The sequence below is a fragment of the Phyllobates terribilis genome, unplaced genomic scaffold (assembly GCF_046119375.1).
Source record: "Phyllobates terribilis strain yellow unplaced genomic scaffold, ASM4611937v1 Scaffold_2__4_contigs__length_985480577, whole genome shotgun sequence".
Classification (NCBI taxonomy): domain Eukaryota; kingdom Metazoa; phylum Chordata; class Amphibia; order Anura; family Dendrobatidae; genus Phyllobates; species Phyllobates terribilis.
In genome coordinates this window covers 723,067,804-723,094,515 of record NW_027362762.1, presented here as the reverse complement: position 1 = coordinate 723,094,515, position 26,712 = coordinate 723,067,804, and the positions used below count along the sequence as shown (strand labels likewise).

General features: G+C 44.0%; 1 protein-coding gene across 1 annotated transcript in view; it reads left to right on the top strand.

Annotated features, from left to right (window-relative positions):
* MOV10 (Mov10 RNA helicase) overlaps positions 1–26,712 on the top strand; it is a 127,810-nt gene that overhangs the window by 38,905 nt on the left and 62,193 nt on the right. Inside the window, exons 3-7 of the mRNA XM_073667181.1 lie at positions 266–411; positions 508–746; positions 3,796–4,039; positions 19,990–20,109; positions 24,789–24,951. Coding sequence (XP_073523282.1) covers positions 266–411; positions 508–746; positions 3,796–4,039; positions 19,990–20,109; positions 24,789–24,951 — 912 coding nt within the window. The remainder of the gene's footprint in view (positions 1–265; positions 412–507; positions 747–3,795; positions 4,040–19,989; positions 20,110–24,788; positions 24,952–26,712) is intronic.

The window sequence follows — 26,712 nt, the reverse complement described above, 5'->3', positions numbered from 1 at the left end:
ATTGTACAGTCAGGCTCTGAATCATGCTTCAGTGGTTTGGGCCGTATGACTCAAGTGACCGGTTCTCCTTTTCATAAAACAATCTACTATTGCGCTATGAGCACCATTGCTGCATATCAAAAAAATTTGTGTCAATGTGAATTGGAGTCTAGCTACAGCATTTCACAGTTTAAATTCCATATTGCATACACCGTGAAAATCAACAAGTTTATCTGCGACTTATCAGTATGTGTTTAACATCATTCATTAACCAATTGTTGTATAGGTTGCAACGAAAAGATCAGTATTGGCTGATGGGTATGTGGCTATTCGACAAAACCAGGAACCGTTGACTCTTCCACCTGCTCAAGCTGGGAACAATTATACAAAATCACAAGCACGACATGTAATTCAGTGGATGAAGAAAAGCCGGTTTGTATTCTACCTCTTTAAACAAAACCCCAAATCCCTTTTGAACTGAAATATAGACTATATTCCAAATTGTCTGTCTAATTTTCCTAATTTCAGACAAGAGTTCATCGGGAGCAAAAACGGAATTGAGATTAAATCTGACCATGATCTCACAGATGGCCGAATAAGATTTCCTCTGCCACTGAATGAACCAAAGACTGTCTCCATTCGTATTGAGAATAAATCTAAAGAATCTGTGATATTTCTGCAATACAAACTCCTCCGTCGGATGCGTATCTTTTCACTTCAAGATGATGAAAATGTATCGATCAATAGTACTAAAATTTTGAATCCAGGTAAAAAAAACTTTTTATGTATCGAAGTGAAGCATCCAGAATCTTTCATTACCAAAATAGTTGGGCTGATTCTTAAAGAAGCACTCTCAAAGTTTTTATCTTCTTAATATATTGCAGGTGTCTGGATGCAACGCACAGAGGACACAAAGCAGGAACAGTCAGTGAATGATATAATTATTAGTGATGAGCGAGCGTGCTCGTTTAACCCTTTCACCGAGCACGCTCGGGTGCTTTCCAAGTATCTTCGGCATGCTCGTATATTAAGTTCAAGTCCCTACATCTGCATGATTTATGGCTGTTAGTCAGCCTCAACATGTGCAGAGATTGCCTGTTTGTTAGGGAATCCTCACATGTGTTGAGATTGACTAACATAAATCATGCAGATGCAGGGACTTGACCCGAATATACTCTGAAAGCACCCGAGCGTGCTCGGCGAAAGGGTTAAACGAGCTTCTCATCATTAATAATTATGTTTAAATACAATAGTAATACCAAACCAAATCAACAATGAACCAAATAACGATAAGATTGAAATAGCAATGAAAGTTCTTCACTATATAATGCTAATGTTCTCTTTACAAAGGTGGTGTGCCCTTTCACGGGAGTTACCATGTAAGTTCTTCCTGTAGCTCTGTCCCTAGCGGCCTAGCGGGAAAACCCAGTGACCCGCGCAAGTCTTTCTGACGTAGTGTATTAAAGCGCGTTGAGCCTCCCACGCACCAACCGACCCCCTCCCGACCTGTTGTACTAATCCCGTCTGAGCCCCGGTACTGTATGTTATAGCTGGAAGTGATCGCCCTGCTCACTCGGGCTGTGCCTCTCTAGTTGTCGTCTCCTCGTGGATCTTCACTGCTTGATTGTCAGCGGAATTCTTTTGGGCCTGGGGCGGAAAGGACCGGGCCTCGGCTCTTGACGGGTGACATCTGCTCTCTGGGACTTGACAGGCATAGGGGGCAGATCCTGGTCTTGACTGGCGTAGTTAGAACTCTGGGTCTTCCCGGGCATAGTCTGGGCCTTGTCAGGCGGTGACCGGCACTTTGATGGCCTAGACATCCCGCTGATGCCTGTCATGCTGGCCTCTGCATCATCCCTGGTCCGCGTCTGCTCCACTCTCCTCCCTGGCACCAAATCTCTCTGCGTTTTGGTGCGCAGGGCTTTTATATCCAGGAAGACTATCATGCGGGTCCCCTGACCAGGTCCACCACAAGAAGCTGCTCTCCTTGCAATTCTTCCAGTACAAATTGGTTCCACCTGATTTCACCAGGCCAGCAGATGACAGTCTTTCCTCACTGTCACATCATGCAAGGGCTCTTCAGGGGTATCACTGCTTCCTCTTACAGTCATTTTTATTATATAGAACTGTGTACTTACAATTGCTAATTCTTCTTTTCTCTGCTCTATGTAGAAACAGCAATTCTCTTGTCCCTGCCGAAATCATTCACATCTCTGACCCAGCTGCTTCCTCCTGCCAGGGACTTTTGCAATAACCTATGACTCGTACAGGGAAAATTGACTTCTTGCTTCTACATAGATGAATACAAAAGAGAAAAAGCAGTATATTAGAAAAAATATCAATTTATTAATTTAGACTAAACAGACACAAAAGCATTAAAAAAGCATGGCGCTTATACAAATATACAAAACCTCAAAATACATCCATGAAATTATGCCTCCAAGACACAATGTGTCCCTATAGTATGCATCCTGATGTATCATATAAAGGCAACAATCAATATTCAGGTTCAAAAAGTAGTATCGATGTTGCACCCACACAATAAAATACAAAACCTAAACATGCTGCTGGCACAATTGGACCAGATAGAAAAAGGTATTGTTACCAGAGGATGCAAACATTCGCCGCTGTCAAGAGCAGCTGGAAGCAGCGGTCAAGAATGATAAACCCTGACCATAGGTGGCCTGTAAAAGATAAACAGGGAGGATATAGCAACCACGACGTATCGCCACTATACCAGTGGCTTCATCAGGGGAGGAAATTGTAGTGTTTCTACATAGAGCTGGTCAGTTTTTAATCACGTGATGTCATAGACCTAATGGAAAACAAAAGAATTAGCTGGGTAGAAGGAAAAAATGAGCAATTGTAAGTATACAGTGCTATATGATATGATTGCAATATATTAAGATTTTTTTTTGATGAGTGCTTTATTTAAAAAATGAGGAGAAACCTCACCCACATATATACTGTATTATGGACCTACACTATACATGATATGGTTCCTTGGTGTTGGGTTTTACTTACACTGCATTACTGAGACATTTACTGTATAACAGGCCTGGGCATAAAGCTGTGGCTGGGCTGTGTGCTTTTTGCAGATAACACATGCAACACCTACAAAATGTATCCTTTTTTCTTTATTTGCCAAAATTACTGTTGCAGTTTTCCTTATTAGGCGATGTACACATGATTTCTTTTTCATGCGGATTCCACCGGGAAAAAAAAAAAATTAACATATGCACAGCAATGTCAAAATGACTTGTTGTGCAGATGTTCCATCTTTTATTTCTCTTAGCCAGTTCAAGCTACGTAAACCACTTAAAGTGACCGGTTTGTTCTTCTCGTGGCTCCAGCTTGGAAGCCACCACTGTTAGTTATTGATTTAAAAAAAAGAAAACCCTGGCGCAAAATCTGTTGCAAAAACCCACAGAACATGGCCTTAGGTGTATGTGCACACATTGAGTATTTGGTCAGTTTTTTACCTCAGTATGTGTAAACCTAAACCAGGAGTGGAACAATCAGAGGAAAAGTATAATAGAAACACGTCACCACTTCTGTATTTTATTTAATTTATTTTTTTTGCCCACTCCTGAATACTCAACATGTGCACGTTGCCTAAGGAAAAATGCTGCAAGTGTTTTCCTGAAATGTCATCTGCTTCAAAAATGATGTGGGTACACTGGTGTCTAAAAGTATGCTGTGCTCACATGCCCTTAGTCGGCTATGAAAAAAACAAAAAAATAAATTTAATCCTGATTGATCACCTTTTTTAAGAACAATGGTTTTGATAGTATGTTCCTTCTCTTTTTCACCTAGGAGATGTATATGAAGCTTCTGTGACTGCTTCAACAGCTTATTATGGGTATTTCCCTGCAACTATTGTCTTTGAATTCACAAAAGGAAATCTGGAATCTAAATTTCTTATTGGGAGGTTTGTCTCTGCAGTTGCCAGCAGTAGGTTAGCTGAGGATTTGGCACCAACATCCAGATACATTCCCTACCAAAGAAACCTTCTGAAGACCTCTATAATACATGAGGAGGATGGCGTTTCACCTGACAGGTCAGACTCGGTTCTTCGATAGTATCTGAAAATGATTGTTTCCAGGATGTCCCTCCTGACAGCACCCTCAGGAGGACGTCCTTCATATCTGATAGGGATGGGAAACGCATAAGAGTTTAATAGGCCCCCCCTCCACCCATACCTTCAGTGTTTTTCCTGTCCCTATCGGAGACAGGACGAAGAAGATCTTACCTCCAGTGAGCAGGAGCTCCTGAAGCCGGACGCAGGAGGATCGGGATGGGGTCCTTGCACTCCTCTCCTTCCTTCTGCCGCGGTCCGGAGGCCGACACCCCGCCTGACAAGGGGTCCCTCAGCCTGGCCGGCTGAGCAGGTGGCTCCCGAGGTGGACCGTTTTCCCCCGCAAAGGGGGCTCTGGGTCCATGCCGCTGCAGCCCTGCGCGCGATCCTATGTGCGCAGGGGAGAAAGGAGTGAGCGGCATTTCCGATAACAGGGGCAGTGGAATGCCTGCCTCTAGTAACCGGCGTGCGTTCCACATTGGAGCGCGCTTCCAGTTCCGGTCTACATTTGAAAAAAGGGCGCCAACCTGCAATTAAAGGGGAAACGCCTAAATTTTGACAAAGCAGATGGAAGACAGGTGAGACAGGCTATTTAACTGTGGGGCTGCATCTGAGGTATCACTGTGTCTGGACACCAGCCATGGAACGATTAATCCAGAAATCTCAAACACGCGGCCCCTCCGGCTGCTTCTTGCGGCCCGCAGGCACAGACCCCGTAACTATCGCGGCTCTCTCCAGCAGCCGCCGACATCAGCGCTGTAATGCAGTGTATTAACGCGCTGAGATCGGCTCTCTGCACAGCAATACCAGTGTCAGCCGCCGGCCTATCAGAGGCCAGCAGCTGACATCTGCGTCCCAGCGCATCGGCGTATGACGTCACTGCCATGAGCAGATGTCAGCTGCTGGCCTCTGATAGGCAAGCGGCTGGCACTGGTATTGCTATGCAGAGAACCGGTCTCTGCGCTTCAATACTCTGCATTACAGCGCTGATGTCCGCGGCTGCTGCAGAGAGCCTCGATCGTTACGGGGTCTGTGCCTGCGGGCCACAGGTGCAGAAAGGATGCCGAGGGAACGGAGGACAGGTGAGAATCTTGTTTTTTTTTTTTCTCTGTCATGTGAAATACAGCACAGGGGACCTGTGCTCAGTATGGGGCGGACGGGGACCCTGAGTGCAGTATGGAGGAGGACGGGGACCCTGAGCGCAGTATGGGGGGGGGAAGGGGACCCTGTGCGCAATATGGGGGGGCCTGGATGGGGGACATGTCTGCAACATAAGGACCAGAATGGGGGACCATGTCTGCAATATGGGGGATCATGTCTGCAATATGGGGGACCTGGATGGGGGACCAGGTCTGCAATACTGGCTACCTGGATGGGGGACCATGTCTGCAATATGGGGGACCATGTCTGCAATATGGGGGACCATGTCTGCATTATGTGGGACCATGTCTGCAATATGGGGCACCTGGATGGGAGACCATGTCTGCTGGATGGGGGACCGTGTCTGCAATATGGGGCACCTGGAGGGGAGACCGTGTCTGCTGGATGGGGGACCGTGTCTGCAATATATGGGGGACCTGGAGGGGAGACCGTGTCTGCAATATATGGGGGACCTGGAGGGGAGACCGTGTCTGCAATATATGGGGGACCAGTTCAAAAGGTATATAGAAAATAAAATGGTATCACTAAAAATGTCACTTTGTCATGCAAATAATGCGGCCCCCCAAATGAAATGTTTTTCCGTGTGCGGCCCATATGCCCAGCTGAGTTTGAGACCCCTGGATTAACCACTGGTCGCCCTGATATGCCGGCAGAAACCCCGGTACATGTGAGTTAATGGGAATTTCTTGGTCTAAATTTACCTGCTACTATCTGTAGGTTATTACTATATGATCCCTTGTTGTAGGACAAGGAGGGCTTTAAAAAATCCACAACGTCATCAACCCCTAAGAAAAAAGGGAAAAGATGCGCCATCTGTAACCTGAAGCTACTGGACACATATGGGAAGCAATTATGCACCGACTGTATTGCCCGAGTAGTCAGGGATGAAAATTCCTCCTTTATGTCGGACATAAGATCCATAATAAGAGAGGAGGTCCAAAGTTCAGTCGCAAATATAATCCCCACACAAACTTCCCAACCTGGACCTAGGCAAAAGAGACCCCGGTGGGAGATAGAATCTAGCTCAGAGGAGGAGGAAGAACGATCAGTTTACTCTGATCCTGATCAGGATGAAAGGGAGGGATCTATTTCAGTTCCCCCAGAAGAAAGGAAGAAATATCTTTTTGCTTGGAGAAAACACTGAACCACTTCTATCGGCAGTAAGGAACACTATGAAAGTGGAAGACACCCTCCAGCCCTCCTCAGTACAAGATGAAATGTTCGGAGGGTTGAGAACCCGTATGAACAGAGTATTCCCTGTCAATAATCACATTATAGCCATGATTTTAGAGGAATGGGAGGAGGGAGAGAAAAAAAACACTAAATTACTTACCGGTAATGTGTTTTTCCTGAACCCATGACAGCACCTACAACGAGAGAGGGGATCCGCCCTTCCAGGACAGGAAACCTACAGAATAAAAGGTCGGCGCCTCTCCACCAACTCAGTTGTTTACAGAGCATGAGAGGACACTACTTAATAGTTATATATCCCATGATTTTTCCTTCTACACACCATGTGAATCAAACACCATGAAGGAAAAGAAGTGATCAACTTCTACCAGTGATGGGAGGGAATATAAGGGTGCTGTCATGGGTTCTGGAAAAACACATTACCGGTAAGTAATTTAGTGTTATCCTATCACCCATGACAGCACCTACAATGAGAGATTTACAGAGAAAAAATTCTAAAGTTAGGGTGGGACCACAGCTTGTAGAACAGTTTTCCTAAAGGAAAGGACAGCGGAAGATCCCAGATCAAGCCTATAGTGTCTATAGAAGGTGCGAGATGAAGACTGAATTGCAACCTTACATAATGCTTGATGGAGACATCTGCTTTCTTATTGTTCTGCCATGGATTCCCCGGATTAGCACAGAAAGTAGGGTGCATAGTTTCCTGACTTTTATGGAAATTGGAAGCTATCTTTGGAAGATAGGGTAGCTCTGGATCCGGCCCATCTTCTAGGATCTGTATAAACAAAGGATTAACCGAAAAAGCTTGAATGTCACTAACTTACCATGCTGAAGTCAGGGCCATCGGGATAATAGTCTTTAATGTGAAGACCCTGAATCCATGGGTTCAAGCGAAGGCTTGTTACAGCCATAAGCACTGGATTCACATCCCAGGGTGCCATCTTTGGACTGAAAATGGGCCTAGATCCAAAGCTCACTTTCACAATCCTTGCTTATTCAATGAAGGTTGGACACTGTTCTAGTAGTCTACGGCTAAAAAGGTCCACTTGCAATTCTCTTCCTCTTTATATGAGGTGCTGTTAAAGATAAAAGGTGAGACTTCGCCATCTGAACTGATTAGACATAAGTGTCATTAGGGATCTTGGCAGAGTTCCTCCATAATGGATTATGTAAGATAAAGCTACTCTACTGTATGACAAGACCTTTACATGGTGACCATGTATAGATGAATGGAGCTTTCTTATATACTGCTTAAAGCTTCTTTAGGTTAGAGGAAACCGGGTCTTTAGAGGCAGCCCCCGGGTGTGTACCTGTGACCATGCTACTACTGGAATGTAGGAGATTAGAGTTATTAACAGCAATATTGCCTTGTTCAGAGTTGTGGCCAGACTGCTTATTAATTTTGACATATAGCAGGACTCCTTATTCTACCTTGGGAGACCACTACGCTTACTCACTGCCCAGTGAGTTCTGCAGCACTCAATGGATCTGCCCATAATCCCAAAATAGTTGAGGTAAACTATTGTCAATGCCTCTTCCTTCGATATGAGAGTTGTCCTAACTACTATAATTCTCCATAAAGCCTTAAGGCTCATTAACATCTGAATGGAAGGAGACAAACTGAAAGCCTAAATCCTCATTTTATGCCAAGAACTATTCTCAGGAAATTTGACGTTTCATGTGAATTGGAACCTCCTTAAATGCCTATACTACTATATCGCAATCTGGAACTGCAGATTTACTAGCAGGTCTTCTAGAGTCCATTCCCAATGATCTAACTCAGGAATCTCTACAGCCCCTTCGGGTTGTAGTAAACCCAGGAAGGACTGGGTTAAATAATATCTTTAGAGGTCTTGATTAGGGCCCCTGGAGAGCTAAGCACTAGAGCAGGCTAGGCATTCACCTTAGTCAGACTGCTGGAGAGCAGAGCAGATGGTATGTGTCTTGGAGCTAATCAGAGACACAGGCTAGACTCCAAGTATCAGTGGTTACCCTTGATGATAAATTTTGTTTTGTTTGATCAAGCTGAGTTAGCTGAGCTGTATGAGTATGAGTAGCCAGGGTCTGTCCTATCTAGTCAGAGCTTGGACAAGACCAGAAATATTAATGTTTACGACTTCTGTGCAACCTATAAAAAGCAATAAAACTGCGCTTGATTGGACCAAACCCACAATGGCTGTATGAGCACTACATGATGCCTCCTACCTTTAAGAGTGAAACCCTATAAGGTTAATTATTAACCTGCAAAACTAAGGAAGCACTCTTATTGTCACCTGCCTCCAATCGGCATTCCACCGAGCACCAGCCAGGAATACTGCTACCCTCTGTCTCAAAATAGAGGCTAGGATATTTTTCCCCCTGAATTCGGTAAGCTTGCCATGCACAGTTTACAGTCGCTGAACTTGGTTTTGTCAGACATAAACTTAGTTGTGGAACCAGTACCTTTACAAAGCGGGACTATGAGGCACCGACACCCTATAAAAGCACAACAAGGCACAGGGGCACCCTGAAGCACTGAGAGACACTATGAGGCCCCATTAAGTACTAAAAGGCACTGTGAATCGCTATGAGGTACTAACAGGCGCTATACGGCACTATGGATGCACCATAAGGCACTATGATATGCTATGAAGAGCCATAAGGCGCTATGAGGCACTATGCCATGAGGCACTATAAAGCACTGAGACGCTATACGGCACTGATGTGCTTTGAGACACTAACATGCGCTATGAGGCACTGTGAAGCGCTGTGAGGCGCTATGTGCCACGAGGCACTATTAAGTGACATGAAGAGCTGTGCCATGAGGCACCATGCTATAATGTGCCATGAGGCACCATGCTATGGTGTACCAAGATGTGCTATGAAGCGCTATGCTATGAGGCACTATGATGTGCCATGAGGCACTATGATGTGCTATAAAGCGCTATGCCATGACGCACTATGATGTGCCATGAGGCGAGGCACTATGATGTGCTATAAAGCGCTATGCTATGATGTGCCATGAGGCGCTGTGAGGCACTGTGCTATAAAGCACTATGCTGTGAGGCACTATGCTATGATGTGCCATGAGGCACTATGATGTGCTATGAAGCGCTATGCTATGAGGCACTATGCTATGATGTGCCATGAGGCGCTATGAGGCACTATGATGTGCTATGCTACTATGCTATGATGTGCTATGAAGCTCTATTCTATGAGGCACTAAGATGTGCTATGAGGCATTAAGATGTGGCATGAGGCGCTATGATGTGATATAAAGAGCTATGATGTGCTCTTTGTGAAGCACAAAGAGGCTTTATAAGGCACTGTGAGGCACTGCGCTCAGATTTTTATTTAAGAGTAATCCATCTGAATGAAGGATAAACCTTTCCTTTGGGTGGTAAATCGCAATTGTCAGACTAGCCCCACCCAAAGGAGCCAACTAAATGAGACGCAGCTGGACAGCAGACCTTCACAGAGACCATGTGCAGTATTAACACCATGTGCCGTCCTATGGATGGAGTAAACAGACTGGAGGACAACAGTAAAAACCTCAGTGTTAGTTTAACATTTACTGAGCAGATAGAAGCTCATTTTTGTAGTAAATTCTGAAGGCCAATCATGAGGCTCTGTGCGGCCCAGACATGTGGCTAACTTTAGCCTAGAGGTCTAAGGTCCAGCTTCCGTCCTGAAGCCAATTTTAAAGCACGATGCCCTTGGCCCAGATGAGGTCTTACAGAGCGCACACACACCCATTTTTGAGTTTTGCGCTAACATCCTTCAGCCTTTCCTAGTAACCATAACAAGGAAAGGGCCCCATAAACAAGGTAGACATTCACGAAGATCACTCACCACCAGCTGTATGGATTCGGAGGCTGGAACGAGTCAAAGGCCTGTTCCTCTCCATCCGTCCATGCCTGAGCAATACTGGGGTGGTCAATCCCAGACAGAAGTGCCTCCAATAGTGCGCCGATCAAAGCTGGAGCTGCTGCCCCCAGGCAGGGGCGCAGCTCAATAGGTGCTCCAATTGATGTGCAGAGCTGAGCTGCTGACCCCAGACAGGGGCGCAGTTCCACAGTTGCTTCTCCACTGATGCACGGAACTGGAGCTACCGACCCCAGACAGGGGTGCAGATCCACAGCAGCTTCTCCACTGATGCACGGAACTGGAGCTGCCGACCCCAGACAGGGGCGCAGATCCACAGCTGCTCTCACTGACGTGTAGAGCTGGATGTGCCGACCCCAGACAGGGGCGCAGGTCCACTGATGCACGGAACTGGAGCTGCTGACCCCAGACAGTGGCGCAGGTCCACAACAGCTTCTTCACTGATGCACGGAACTGGAGCTGCCGACCCCAGACAGGGGTGTAGGTCCACAGCTGCTCTCTCACGGACGTGCAGAGCTGGATCTGTCGACCCCCAGATAGGATCGCAGTTCCACAGCAGCTTTTCCACTGATGCACAGAGCTGGAGCTGCAGACCCCAGGCAGGGCGCCGCTCAGTCACATCCGGATCTTCAACAGGTAAGCCTGTCTAAGGTTCTCCCATTGGGAATAATCTTCTCTTCTTTCTTCTGCCGCCATATTAACAATGTTCCCCCTCAAGGACAGGAAACCAACTGAGGTGGTGGAGAGGCGCCGCCCTTTTATTCTGTAGGTTTCCTGTCCTGGAAGGGCGGATCCCCTCTCTCGTTGTAGGTGCTGTCATGGGTGATGGGATGTGAAACTTCTGGGAATTACTAATTATCCTGTTTGCCTTTTGAGCCAGAGGAAATCGAGCTGTGGGAGGAGATCCCAAAAATTGATATTCCAATGGCTAGAGTAGCAAAAAAGACATCGATCCCCTTTGAGGACTCGTCATGCTTAAAGGACCCTATGGACAGGAAGTCAGACAACCTCCTTAAAAAAACTTGGGGAAACTGCAGCTGCAGTAATTAAAACACACATCTCAGCAGCAAGATCCAGGATTATTTGGTTGGAACAGTTGGAAGACCATCTGAGGAACAAAACTTCCAGAGAGGAGATCAGAGACTCCATCCCTCTGCTAAGAATGGCAACAGAGTTTATGGCCGACACCTCAGCCGAATCAATTAGGTTTGCTGCAAGAAATGACGCATTATCTACTGCAGCCAGGTGAGCAGTATGGCTAAAAACCTGGTCTGGAGATAGCCAGTCCAAAAACAAATTAGATGATATGCTAGATTAGATGATATGCTAGAAAAGGCCTCGGACGAAAAGAAGGGATTTCCAGAAGAAAAACCCAGGAAAATAACATCCTTTCGGAGACCACGTACCCAACAGAGATCAGAAGGGAAAATCTGGTAGATGGAGCTACCAAAAAGGGGGTAAAAGCAGAAATACTACAAAAGGTATGGGAAATAGCTCGCATAGACAATGACGCCATGAGAGTAGGAAGGAGACTCCAACTTTTTCTGGGAGCATGGTCGAGGGTATCCAGCAATCCATGGATGCTCCAGTTAATTGCAGATGGGTACAGGATAGAGATGGTAAAGGTTCCCCAAGAGAGATTCCATCTAACTACTACTCAGTCTCCACTAGGGCAGCAGAGATTACGGACAGATGTCGGGAAGCTGTTACTTGCAGGCATAGTAATACCGGTGCCAGTGGCCGAATAGTTTTCCGGGTACTATTCACACCTGTTCTCGATAAAAAAGCCAGCAGGTGATTACCGCACAATTATAAACCTAAAGTCATTTAAACAAATCAGTGGTGTACAAAAAATTCAAAATGGAATCCATCAGATCCACGATTCCCCTGATCAGAGAGAACATGGTAATGTGCACGTTAGACCTAAAAGAGGCTTACTATCATGTACCCATTCACCCTCACAGCCAGAAATATCTAAGATTCGCATTGAAAGACGGGCAGAACATACAGCATTATCAGTTCGGCTGCCTCCCGTTTGGTCTCTCCTCGGCCCCACGCATTTTCACCAAACTTGTAGCCGAGGTTATAGCATTTCTAAGAGAACAAGGAATTCTAATTGTCCAATACCTGGACGATTTCATACTAATCGCAGACTCTCCTCAGCAATTAAGAGCCAGTTTATCCTCAACCACCTTAGTTCTGAAGAATCTAGGTTGGATTATAAACTGGGAGAAATCAGATTTGTTACCGGGAAGAAAGATTTTTCTAGGGATTCTTCTGTACTCAGAACGACAGATGTCTTTCCTTCCAGAACAAAAACGAACAGATCTCAGAGACAGAATCATCGCTTTCGGAAAGAAATCGAAGGTGACAATCAGAGTGCATGAAGATCCTGGGTCTGATGACAGCCTCCATACCTGCAGTTCGGTGGAGCCAATTTCATTCAAGGCCACTTCAGCATCAGATCCTAGGATCCTGGAACAGGAAGATAACCTTGTAAGGAACAGCAAAGAAATCTCTGAAGTGGTGGACTTCAAGAACCAACCTGGAAAAGGGAGTTATGTGGAAGTTGATCCTTTTCATCACCCTTACCACCGACGCAAGCGGCAGAGGCTGGGTAGCACATGTGAAAGATCAGTACCTACAAGGTACCTGGCACGCACAATACCTTCCTGAATCATCGAACCTAAAAGAGCTCCTAGCGGTCTGGGAAACCTTGAAAACATGTCAGACGGATCTGAAACATCAACATGTCAGAGTCCTGTCAGACAATATGACAACCGTGGCCTTCCTCAAACATCAGGGGAGGCCAAGACATCACCAACTGCAAGCCTTATCGAACAAGATTTTTCAGTGGGCTGAAAAAAACAGTACTTTCAATAACAGAGATACATCTGAAAGGGTCTCAGAACTCGGCCGACTTCCTCAGTCGAAAAACCTTACAACAAACAGAATGGGAGCTGAATTGGGAGGAGTTCTGTCACATAGAACTCAGATGGGGTTCCCCTCAAGTCGATCTATTTGCCACCCGGAAAAGCACAAAAACAGAATTTTTCTCCCTCAACTCAAGAGATGGACCAGCCGGAGTAGATGCTCTGTCCCAGAAGTGGGACATGGACCTGGCTTACGCATTTCCTCCTCTACCCTTAATTCCACTAGTGTTAAGAAAGATACAGGAAGATCGGACCAGGGTAATAATAATCTTACCTTTCTGACCCAAGAGGAGCTGGCTTCCTTTACTGAAGAGGATGGCCCTGGAGGATCCTGTCTTTCTGGTAGAATAATTGGATATACTCTTCCAAGGATCGTTATACCATCCCAAGGTAAAATTTCTACAACTTTCAGCCTGGATCCTGAAAGGAAAATCCTGAGGTCCAAAGGACTCTCAGACGCGGTAATCTCAACAATGTAACATCAGCAATCTGCACAATCCATATACGGGGAATCTGCAATGGAAGATTCTAGTCCTAACATCCCAGAGGTATTAGAATTTCTGCAGGCTGGTTTTGACAAAGGTCTAAGACATAGCACTCTAAAGGTGCAGATTGCAGCTTTAAGTACTTTCATGGATTTCCCACTAGCACATCATCCTTGGATCGAGAGGTTCATGAAAGCCACAATGAGAATGAGACCGACCGTAAAAACTCATATCCCCCCTTGGGATTTGAATGCAGTCATAAGTAATCTGTGCAAACATCCTTACGAACCCCTCAGAGAGGCAAGTGAAAAAATTCTCTCCTTCAAAACAGTTTTTCTAGTGGCTATAACAGCAAGACGCATTGGGGAGATACAAGCATTCTCAATAAAAGATCCCTACCTAAAGATTCTGGACGACTGTGTCATCCTCAGACTAAATCCTGCATTCTTGCCAAAAGTGGTAACACCTTTCCACATGAATCAAGAAATAGTTTTCTATAGTCCTGACAGAACGAGGGTAAATGAGCAAGAACTAGCCTTTCATTCCCTAGATGTCAGGGTAGTTCTTCAGTATTTAGAAACAACAAAAGCCTGGCGAATTGACGCTAACCTGTTTGTACAGTTCGCAGGTAAAAACAAAGGGAGGCTTCAGAAATGACTCTGGCAAGGTGTGTCACATCTGTGATACATCTAGCCTATTCTTCAGAGGGGAAAACTCCTCCAGGTAATATCAGAGCCCATTCTACCCGTGCAATGGCCACATCATGGGCAGAACAAGCCGATTCATCTATGGACCAAATATGTAGGGCTACAACATGGACAAGTTTAAACACCTTTTGCAGAAGCTGGACATTCTGTCTAACCAGAAAATGGCTTTCGGAAGGAAGGTCCTCCAAGCTATAATCCCTCCCTGAATATATACTCTGGTAATCTCCTGAGGGTGCTGTCAGGAGGGACGTCCTGGAAAGTAGGCATTAGACCTACCGGTAATAGGGTTTCCAGGAGTCCCTCATGACAGCACCTATTATATTCCCCCCTTTTATTCCATTCTGCTGTGTAATGTTAACATAGATAGAAGGAAGCTAAATAAAATAGCGTTGCATCCATCCTGGTGTGGTACTTGGAAAAACACTGAAGGTATGGGTGAAGGGGGGGCCTATTAAACTCTTCTGTTTTTCCTGTCCCTATCAGAGATATGAAGGACGTCCTCCTGAGGGTGCTGTCATGAGGGACTCCTGGAAACCCAATTAACGGTAGGTCTAATGCCCACTTTTTTGTTCCTGTGCAGTAATTTTCTATATTTCACTGCCTTTCATTTTCTTTTCCATCTTCACAATATCTTAGACAAACTCTTTAAAATGTAAGATTTATTTGTATGAAGTTGGGTGTAGAGTTGAGTAAATATAAGGGGGTGCACTGGCCACTGTTGGACAGTGCTTTCCTCGTGTTTGCTCTTACTAGCTCCATGGAGTATGAAGAACTAATAAAAAAAAAAAAAAAAAAAAAAAAAAAAAAAAAAAGCAACTTAGCCTAAATAGTGAATTAAAAGTGCAGACTTTATTGTAAAGATAATTTTATATAAAAAATAAAAGTAATTTAGTAGATTTATTATAAATGCAATAGTGTTATAAAGCCTATACTAAGAGACAAAGGAGGAAAGTTAGTGCGGTATGAATAAATTAGTAATAAATCATTAGGTTAAAAAATATGACTTTTCTTGTGGCTTTTTTTTTTTTTTAAGATTTCTCCAGTGGAGATAAATAAATAGTGTTGTAAATGGGTCTTCGTGGGGATTTGATGATGCGGTGTTACTATTATAATAATCTGATCACGTTTTGATTGGCAGAAAAACTGTAGGGAAACAAAAGCATACATGACCATCAGGTGATACTATTTTGGGTGCAAGGAAAGTAAAGGGAAGGTGCTCACTGAGCCGGTTGTGTGCAGGCTCCAATGAACACCTGAAAATATCAGCTGCTTGTGGCTCGGGGATGATCTTTTCCAGGATAGCCGACCTATTTGGACGATAATACGATACCAGGCTGTAATGAAGAATCGTTAGAATCAAGATGAGTTGAACTGTTTTTTATTTCCACAACGCGTTGGACTAGCATCTTTTTCAAGTGAAAATGAAAACAATTGAACCCATTGCAATTGTGGGTTTTTTTGTTTGTTTTTTTTTCACTTGAAAAAGACACTAGTCCAGCATTGAAACACGTTGGTGAAATACAGTTATATGAAAGTTTGGGCACCCCTATTAATCTTAAGCTTAATGTTTTCTTAAAATTAGTGTTTTTGCAACAGCTATTTCAGTTTCATATATGTAATAACTGTTGGACACAGTAATGTTTCTGCCTTGAAATGAGGTTTATTGTACTAACATAAAATGTGCAATCTGCATTCAAACAAAATTTGACAGGTGCATAAGTATGGGCACCTCACCAGAAAAGTGACATTAATATTTAGTAGATCCTCCTTTTGCAAAAATAACAGCCTCTAGTCGCTTCCTGTAGCTTTTAATGAGTTCCTGGATGAAGGTATTTTTGACCATTCCTCTTTACAAAACAATTCCAGTTCAGTAAAGTTTGATGGTCGCCGAGCATGGACAGCCCTCTTCAAATGATCCCACAGATGTTCAATGATATTCAAGTCTGGGGACTGGGATGGCCATTCCAGAACATTGTAATTGTTCCTCTGCATGAATGCCCGAGTAGATTTGGAGCGGTGTTTTGGATCATTGTCTTGCTGAAAGATCCATCCCCTGCGTAGCTTCAACTTTATCACTGATTCTTGAACATTATTGTCAAGAATCTGCTGATACTGAGTGGAATCCATGCGTCCCTCAACTTTAACAAGATTCCCGGTGCCGGCATTGGCCACACAGCCCCAAAGCATGATCGAACCTCCACCAAATTTTACTGTGGGTAGCAAGTGGTTTTTCTTGGAATGCTGTGTTTTTTACCGCCATGCATAACGCCTTTTTGTATGACCAAACAACTCAATCTTGGTTTCATCCGTCCACAGGACCTTCTTCCAAAAAGAAATTGGCTTCTCCAAATGTGCTTTTGCATACCTCAGCCGACGCTGTTTGTGGCGTGCTTGCAGAAACTGCTTCTTTCGCATCACTCTCCCATACAGCTTCTCCTTGTGCAAAGTGCGTTGTATAGTTGACCGATGCACAGTGACACCATCTGCAGCAAGTTGATGCTGCAGCTCTCTGGAGGTGGTCTGAGGATTGTCCTTGACTGATCTCACCATTCTTCTTCTCTGCCTTTCTGATGTTTTTCTTGGCCTGCCACTTCTGGCCTTAACAAGAACTGTCCCTGTGTTCTTCCATTTCCTTACTATGTTCCTCACAGTGGAAACTGACAGGTTAAATCTCTGAGACAGCTTTTTGTATCCTTCCCCTGAACAACTATGTTGAATAATCTTTGTTTTCAGATCATTTGACAGTTGTTTTGAGGAGCCCATGATGCCACTCTTCAGAGGAGATTCAAACAGGAGAACAACTTGCAAGTGGCCACTTTAAGTAGCTTTTCTCATGATTGCATACACCTGGCTATGAAGTTCCAAGCTCAATGAGGTTACAAAACCAAAAAAAGTGCTTTAGTAAGTCAGTAAAAAGTAGGTAGGAGTATTTAAAACAAGAAAATGATAAGGGTGCCCATACTTATGCACCTGTCAAATTTAGTTTAAATGCAGATTGCACATTTTCTGTTAGTACAATAAACCTCATTTCAAGGCAGAAACATTACTGTGTCCAACAGTTATTACATATATCAAACTGAAATAGCTGTTGCAAAAACACCAATTTTAAAAAAACATTAAGCTTAAGATTAATAGGGGTGCCCAAACTTTTTCATATAATTGTAAAAAACCTATTCAACTCCTCTTGGTCCTAATAATTCTTTGACAGCAGCGCAGCCTGATATCGTGTTGTTGTCCAAATTGGTCAGGTTTTGATAGTTATTTCACTGATCTGGTACCACCATCTATCATCGATGCCATTATACACCATTTGTCCTAGTGGGTCCTAAATGACTCTATTTGTTTACCTGTTGCTGTAGTATGGGTCTTTGACTATTTATTTTGGGCTAATTTACACTTTTTTTTTCTCTTCGTGCCTTTGTGACCTCTGCCGTTATCCAGCCAAACAAGCCCCAGAATTTATCAAGGGGCAGAGAGTTAGTCTAGTGTTTTAAAGAATAGAGTTCCTGATCCTCAACCAGTACTCCCTTATTACCTTACATGACCACAAGCAGTGCGTAATATATGCTTGGGGGCCACCACATTTGAGGCATGTATCAGCTGGGTAGATGCCCATTTTAAAACCTCTGGATAGAGAAATATATGATCTGTGGAAAATCCTTAGGGTCATTTCGACATATCTGGCCAATGGAACTGTTTTTACAGAATTGGTTAGTATGGTTAATAAGTTGGAGATCTCAATGTTCGATTATTGAGAGCTTCCAATAAGTAAGGCCTGTCGTTGAGTTGTATTCAATGGGTATTTGGAGATATTCGTACAAAGCCGATATATGACCTCTTGTGGCAGCTGAGGAGCTCACGGCCCTGTGCAGAGGCATTTACCCACATAACTTGTTGCTTGCTAAAAATGGGATGGATATTTGTCTGTCTTTTCTTGAGAATATGAAGTGAGTGAATAGTTCTTGAGGTTCGGTCAACAAAATTACCAATTGAGTGAAGGCCCTCTTTGTACCAACTGTCAAAGCTGTATGGGGATAATCGTCTTGGAAGTCAGTTTCCCATGAAGGTATAAAAGAGGTTAAAAGAGGGTCTAATTTTCTTGTGTCCCGTAGTTTTGTTCCAGGTCTTCCATTGTGTAATCAATAGGAGGTTTTCCCATACTGTTGGTGAAAGGGCTCCATAAAAAAAGTCTAAAAGGTTGGGTAGGGATAGTCGGGGAAAGAAGGTCTGGTCTATCACTAGTTATTCGAGACAAATAGGCTGCACAGAGAATTTTAGTGCCCCTTCCTCACACGTAGAATAGAAGTAATGGTCAACAAAATGAAAGGCACATGGACCATAACAGGTAACACACCATGATGGCTCTGAGTACAGAAAATATTGTAGACGTTAGCTGCAGTCCTATGTGACACTAATATTACCACCATATAGTAGTAGATGCCGGTTTTACACAGGGGCTTTGTAGACTTTTTATGTGTGTATAACGTACAGATAAATTAAGTGATTCACAGATGCCATTTGGTCTGATCATAGTAATTCACTTTTACCATTTTTTTTTTTTTTTTTTTTTTTTTTTTCCTTCTTCTCCATTCCACTTAAATTGCCACCATGACTGCTGACATCCATGACTCCTCTCTGCAGAATGTAATGCACAGACATCTTTGGCTCCTTGATTTTTTTTTTTCCCAGCACCTTCTCCACTTTCCCACCTCTACACAAATCAGTACCTCCTTTCATTAATGGTGTCCGATATGTGCTCCACATGGTAATAGTACCCCCTTTCAATCATCCTTTGACCCTTTTTGTGCCGTAAAAGCAAAATAAACTTATCTTAAGCCGCTTCCACAATGAGCAATAATGTGCTACTGTTGCTGGCAGCGGAATGAAGTGACATTGCCGTGGCCCCTGACATCCTCTGTACACATTGGACTTCTGGTAGGCTGCGGGCCGAAAGCTGCCTGTGGCTTTCCAAAGTAAGTTTCAGAGCATGAAGTCCAAGGCTCCACCTTTTTAGAGCCAACAGTATCTGTGTCCTGATAAAGAGTTAATACACTGAGTTTTTATGCTCAGCAGTTCAGACTTCACTACTGCACCTCTGTCTGGGCATGTTACCCTTGGGGCATTTCTCCCACATAATATATTGACTTGCACATTACCAATTGCTGGCATCACAAAAGTGAGTCCTCACTGGATTTCTCACATCTACTGCAGCATCCACATAAACTAATGGCATTACATATAACAGCACATATTAACATGAACATGATGTTTGAACATTACAGCAGCCATTTGGGTAACCTGACTGTATCTCTACTGCAACAGGGTTGAAGGGAACCTATGGCAACTAGCATGTAACCCCGTGCACAGAACCACTGTTCTTTATTCCTTCGGGATTTTAGTGCCAGTATGCTTTTGATTCTTTGTATGTAACAGGTGAGGTTCAGGTGGTACCAGTCCATAACAGTTGAAAAGACCCATTTTCAACCCTCTTGCACATCGAGCAACAAGTAATTAATTCATGTTAATGATTTTAATAGGTGGAAATTTTGGTGTTACATAACTAATAGGATACATCTTTTATCTTTGCCCAGGTCGATAACTTCTTCTTTAGAACTCAAGATTCCACTTGGTCACTTTCATCCTCCTTCATACCTGCGAGATGGTATAAGAAATGGACTGTTCTCAAGCAAATCATTTGACTCCAAGGAAAGGTAGAGTTTAATCCAAATGTTTTACTATGTGTACTTAGTTCCAACGTTCTAAGATGAATAAATTGTACTTACCGCATCGGCGATCATTAAAGCAAGTCCAATAGTCCTCCCGGAATGCCCTCCTCGCAACACTTGGTGTTGGTATAAGGGTAGCAAATTGGTCCCAGTGTTTGATGTGAGTTACCTCAAAGCATAGCCGAACTGGTCAGCCCATTTAGGTACACTAATCCAAAGTACAGATTTTATTATGCTCATAATGCATGCAATCACTAAAAACACACTTGGCACACCATGCATAGGGGTTATGATTTGAGGTAACACACATCGCAAACAATTTTTTTTTTTTTTTCCTGTACAGTTTGACATTTCTTTTGAGCCCCCAGTGCATGCTGGAATACTGAAACGAAATGTCATCGGTGCAGAGGCTGTGGTCACTGCCGCAACCTCAATCCACACCCTGAAGCAAAGCGTCATCAGTGACCTCCTTTTCAGGGGCTGCGCTAGTTCCTGCTCTACTAAGCATACAGCGGTTGACCATTCCAACATATGCTCAGTGCGAGCTCCCTTGTCACTGTGCAATATTTTTAATTCAGAGTGATGGTACACTCCCTTGCTGGCTCTAATGAGAAGTGACGAGCTGGCAAGAGAGCGCACTGTAATGAAATAACGCGGATACCAGACAGCAGCCCCACCCCTGAAACAGACGTTACTTTCGGGGTAGGACTGATCTCTGCTTTTCCGGCTCACCGGGTTCTCTCATTTAAAATATGCACTGACAGTGCGCTCTCTTGCCAGCTCGTCACTTTTCAGAGCCATCGAGAGTGCTCAGTGTCACACTCCATTGAAAAGGATATCGCACAATGACATGGGAGCTCGTCCTGAGCATACATCAGAATTGACTACTATTACGTGCTCAATAGAGCAGGGACTATCACAGCCCCTAAAACAGATGTCACTGATGCAGCTTTGCTTCTGGTTGGGCACTGAGGCTGAGGCAGTAACCACAGCCCCTACCCCCTGATGACATCTTGTTTGAGTATCCCAGTATGCACTGGGGATCTTCAAACAAAATCTCAGTAAACCAGAAGTAGGATTAAAAAAAAATGAATAAAGATGAATAAAGCAGTTAGATTAGAGATGGAACTGTAGGGATTTTCTAAACTACATTAGAAAAGCTATTTTAGAAAATTACAATAAATTGATTTTAATAATAGCTGTCTTTAGGTTCGGACCACCCCTTTTAAGGTTAAGAGAGATCCTGTGAAGAAAGTGAATACATTTACATTCTTGCCATCTACTGATTGGAGGGATGATGAAAGACCTCTCACATTGTATTGAGATTTGGAGGCTTGTGCCTTCCTGAATCCATTTTTATGTATACGGTGCAAGTCAGAAGCATGTGTATGGAGCAGACTCGGGGGCTGACCATGCCCCATTCCCAGTAGAGGATGTGTTGGCTATTCAGCCATTCTCTGCCTCTAACAGCAGCAAGTGGAGAATCGCTCACTGCTATTAACCACTTAAATACAGCTGTCAATTTGACTGTGGGATTTAAAGTACGGTAACCAAGAGGCGGGCCGCTCCATGCACCCATTTCCCTCCCCAGGACCTGATCGCTTGGTACCGAAAGGTTGATATGTCAGCTGGTCGTCTGCTGAAAACCCCCTGTGCCTACCATTACATTGCTCTGTTAAAACCCAGCCTGCAGCAATACTGTGGTAATGCAGTATATAGTATAAGCGATCAGACGATCACAGGTTCAAGTCCCCTAAAGGAACTGGAAAGAAAAAAAAAAAAATGTATAAGCCAAAATTTTTTTTTTTTTTTAGGTTGCCACAATAAGAAGCAGTCAAAACCTCATATCAATCACAATAAGGTATCAATAAAAATGTAATTGTCCCTCAAACTAGTTCTCAAACAGCTTCATCAATGTAGGAAAAAAAATGTTATGGGTCTCGGAAAAATGAAAACACAAACTTAAAATGTTTGACAAATTTCTGAAAATTTTTTTTTTTTTCCTTACTTTATAATAATAATATATTATTAAAAAAACTGTACTAGTTTTAGTATCGCTATAATTCTACAAACGTGGTGAATTCTGATACCAGGTAATTTTTTGCCACACAATAAAGACTGCCATAAAAACAAAAACAAAACCGCCAAAACCTTGTTGGAATTGTTTTTCATCACAGTTGGGATTTCTTTTACTGTTTCAGTACAATGAAGGTCATTCTAAAGTACAAGTTCTCCCACAAGAAAAGCCTTTATACGTCTAAGTGGACGGAAAGTAAAAAAACATATGCCTTTTTGGAAGAAGAGTAGATAAAAACCAAAAATTCACAAATGAAAATTGGCTATGTCGGGAAGGAGTTAATAATCTTTCAGCTTTCACCTAGTCCTTATTAGTATGGTATGCGGATGTAACAGCGCAGACAATGAAAAGACAGTGTTGCTTGGTTAAATTAGTTGTTTAACACGATAAATATATAGGCAGGGTGTCGAAGGTAAAAGTCAACAATGATAGAGCATGGCACACTGTAGTACAAGTAAAGAGGATATCTATAAAATGAGGGTGTGTGTGTGTACACACTCTCACACATGTTATGTTTACCGTTAAGGGACTGTTATTGTCAGTAATGTCTAGTCCTAATGGGTGTCACGCTCTCTACTGGGCCCGTCACCGTCGTCTTTTCTCTAGGCGGCTCAAAGAGTCACACAGGCCCTAACGGGGGTTAACAATGCAACCCACTAGACCGCAAGGTCCAGATTGGTGAGTTACTTGGTACACTGGCCACCTTTGTTCCCTGAAGCAGGTCCCCGGTCCCCACTTTGTACCGTACCCTGTTCTGTCTCTCTGTCATCAGCAGATGGCGATGTTTGCTTGCAGATGTGGTGCCACAGAACCCAGAAGGGTGCATGGATGGACTTCTCCACAAGAGGCCCTCACACATTGACACACCTCCACCCTACCACCTCAGACCAGCAGAGGGAGCCCGTTAGGGATATATATAGGGAGGGTGGAGCCAGGCAGCTCAGTTGGAGTCAGAAGTTGTTGTTGTTCAGACAGAGCTCAGAGTTGAGCAGAGAGCGTGCTGACACTCAGAGCAGCGAAGAGGCCGCAAGCTGGCTGCTGTGCTTAGCGAGCCAAGGCCTACAGCACGTGTGAAGGCCTAGTGAGGGTCCTGAGTGGGCTGAAGGCGAGAGGAGAAGGAAGAAGTAGCAAGGGGGCAGAGGAGCATACCAGGCTCACCCCAAGATATATATCGGACACCGGGTCCGTGCCTACAGGGACCCTTTATACCCAGTAGGAACCACCGGAACCCCTGGAGGACTACAGGTCCCAGGATTACCAAACGCTGATTACAGTACCAGGGCTCGGAGTCACTTAGGTCCCAGCGTCCAGGGAGAGTGATCTCCAAGAGAAGGCCCTACCACCAGGTCAGCAGGTGCAAAGAGAGACAGTAACCAAGCTAGGCCTAGCTCCAGTCAGGTCAGAAGCTTAGCGAGGAAAGCCATGGATCAGGAGGCCCTATACCTGCTCACTGTGGAGAGTCCAAAAGTGCGCCCTTCGTCCGGAGTACCCTGGTCCGTGCCTGCACCATCACCAGTAAAGTTACTGAAGTTTACCCCCGTGTGAGTGTCCGTCTTTCCTCTGGGACCGTCCTGCCATCTCTCCCCTGCACCACCATCCTTTACACCCCACGCTGCCCTGGAGCTAGCTCTGCCTGTGGAGAGCCACGCCATCCCTGCTGCCGTAACACCAGCTCCAGAGGACTGCTCCGCAGCGGCAGCACCCCTTAGCTGCATTCCACAGGTGGCATCATGAACACTTTAAATCCCTTATAAATACCCCCTTTTTACTGACCGCCCTGGGTCACTGATCGGGCCAGCCACCGTGATAATCCCCATACCGGCATCCACAGAGGCCCGGCTGCCGAGTACCCCATGGCCCAGGTGGCGCGTCACAGACACTCGGCTTAAATACTATTGTGTGTGTCTCTACATTCCTTCATCCCATTACACATCTTAAGAGAATCTTCCTTTAAGAAAGAAGAGAATTTTGTGCACCTTCAGATTTCCCCTCAGCTTATCTCACCAGTTTAAGCTATGGAAGCATATCTGAGCATACCAACAACATCTTCCCATAGAGGTCAATAAGCTGTTTCCTCAATGAGACTTCTTGTATCCAGGTGACTTTTTGGGGCCAAACACAGGAATGAATAAAAAGTCTTTTATATCTCCCCTTTTTCCGTGGATGCCGTTCTAACTTTGGCTCAAAAAAACTGGATCAAAACTGGGTGTGATTCCAGTCTGTTTATCGAAACTTTGGACCCCTGTACCTCAGGTACCACCATAACGAGCACAGGTCGCCTCACTTCATCTCTATTGTTTGAACCACATCATTAGCATTACATATGTTTACAACCATGGCTAGTTAGCTGTAACAAAATGCTTATTAGACATATCCATACATATAATAAAGTCTTTTAGTTGTCTGAGAAGGTTTATTATTCTTTCATTAAATTAATAGAATGAAAATGATTCTGGAACAGGTGCAGTTGTTGAATATATTCTGTATACTATGCTAGAAACTTAACATTCTGCTCATTGCTACCATTCCCACATTTCTAAATTGTATTGTTTTTAAAAATTAAATTTTTATAATTCTATCATTTCAGGAGCTTGCTGAAATCACCCCTAGTGTTTGACAACTACCACGAGAAATTTCACTTGCTGTTACACCTAGAAGAGATACAAATGGAGATAGACATCCGGAAATATGACCGAGAGGCTCAGACAATGGAAAAAGACCCAAGAGACAAACGTCTTTTAATCCTTGATGTGAGTGATGTTCTCTTATTCATTTATTTTCATAATGGCTGTAAGGGCAATACGACTTTATAACCTGACCTTTTACAGGCAACCTGTCATCTGAAAAAAATGCTATTGACCTGCCAGAAGAAAATGAAATTAACTTTATTCCCCCCGGCACCGTTTCCAGTCATAGGGGAAGTGCCGGCTCGGGTTCATTCACCGCTGTGTGCATTGAGAGTGCCCCCAGCACTGACTGAAAGCAGCTCAGCATTGGTTGTAAGTCAGTGTGGGGGGCACAGTTACTGTCCCTGCTCTCCATACACTGAAGCCACCCCCATGACTGAAAACCAAACCCTGCCGGGGGAATAAAGTTAGTTTCCTCCTGGCAACGTGGGTCTAAGTGCCGGCGATGGGCAAGTTCACAACACTATTAACCTGCAGATTAACCCCATATCTGCAGGTAAATAGCATTTTTTTTTCAGGTGACTGGTTCCCCATTTAAATAAGGGACTCGTAACACATTTTCACCTGTGAGATAAACCTTCAAGAGTGTTCTTGCATGATCTGAGCCTTGGAACAAACTTCCTGACAATTTAAATTTAGAAAGAGTTCTAAGGTGACCTTGTTCAGCCTACTGCTACAGTATCTCTCATGACTCCCCATACACATGCATGGTAGGTTTGACCTAGTGGGAGTGTTTTTAATAGGGAGGGTTGAGTATGCTGCAGCCAAACTCCCCTGGTAAGGGACTTTTATCCCCAGCAAACAAAAGGATCGGGAATTGTAATGGTTTTCCCTGTTCTTATTTGGAATGTGCACATTGTGGTTTTTTTTTTTCTGCCTTCAGTCTGAATCTACAAAGTAAACCATATGGAAACAAAGAGTAAAGAAACCGGTGTTTATAACAAATCATAATATGTTGAACCATAGATTCCTCAAAGTAGCCACCTTTTTACACTGATGACAAATTTAAACACATTTGGCATTCTCTCAAGCTGCTTCATCACGTAATCACCTGGAATGGCTTTCCAACAGTCTTGCAGGATTCCCAGAGGTGCTGCACACTTGTTAGCTGCTTTTCTTTCACTCTGTGGTCCAACTCATCCAAAGCCATGTGGGTTGAGGTCGGTGCTTTTGGAGGTCCTATCATCTGACGCTGAACTTCAGCCATCTCTATCTTGGTCACATAGTTTGTATATAGCCTCAAGATGTGTTTTGGGTCGTTGTTCTATTGCAACCCAAATTTTGTAAATGTGCCTTGAATTTGAAATAAATCACTGACCGTAACCAGCAAAGCACCTGCACATTATCTTACTTCCATGTTTAACCCCTTTCTGACATCGGGCGTAATAATACGTATCTGCTGTGCTGGCGCGATCCCCGCCGGGTGTCAGCTGATTCTCACAGCTGACACCCGGTACAATGTGCCAGGAGCGGTGCCCCACGCTGTGTGTGCGGTGTCCCGATCGTTGCCATGGTGACTCGGATGATGACATCCAGATCACCAGGCATCAGTAACTTACTTTGATAGTGCAGTGCGCATGATCAAAGTAACTTCTGCCTGTGCAGCGCTGACAGGCTGTATAGCATAGAGATGCTGCTGCATCTCTATGCTATATAGGCGATCAGCCTGCAAAAAGTGAAAGTCCCTTAGTGGGACAAAGTGTTTAAAGAAAGTGTCAAAAAGTGAAAAAAATTTTTTAAAAAATTGTAAAACAAATAAATAAAAATATACTGCACCCATAAATATTATGAAAAAAAAACAATAACAGTACACATATTTTGGTC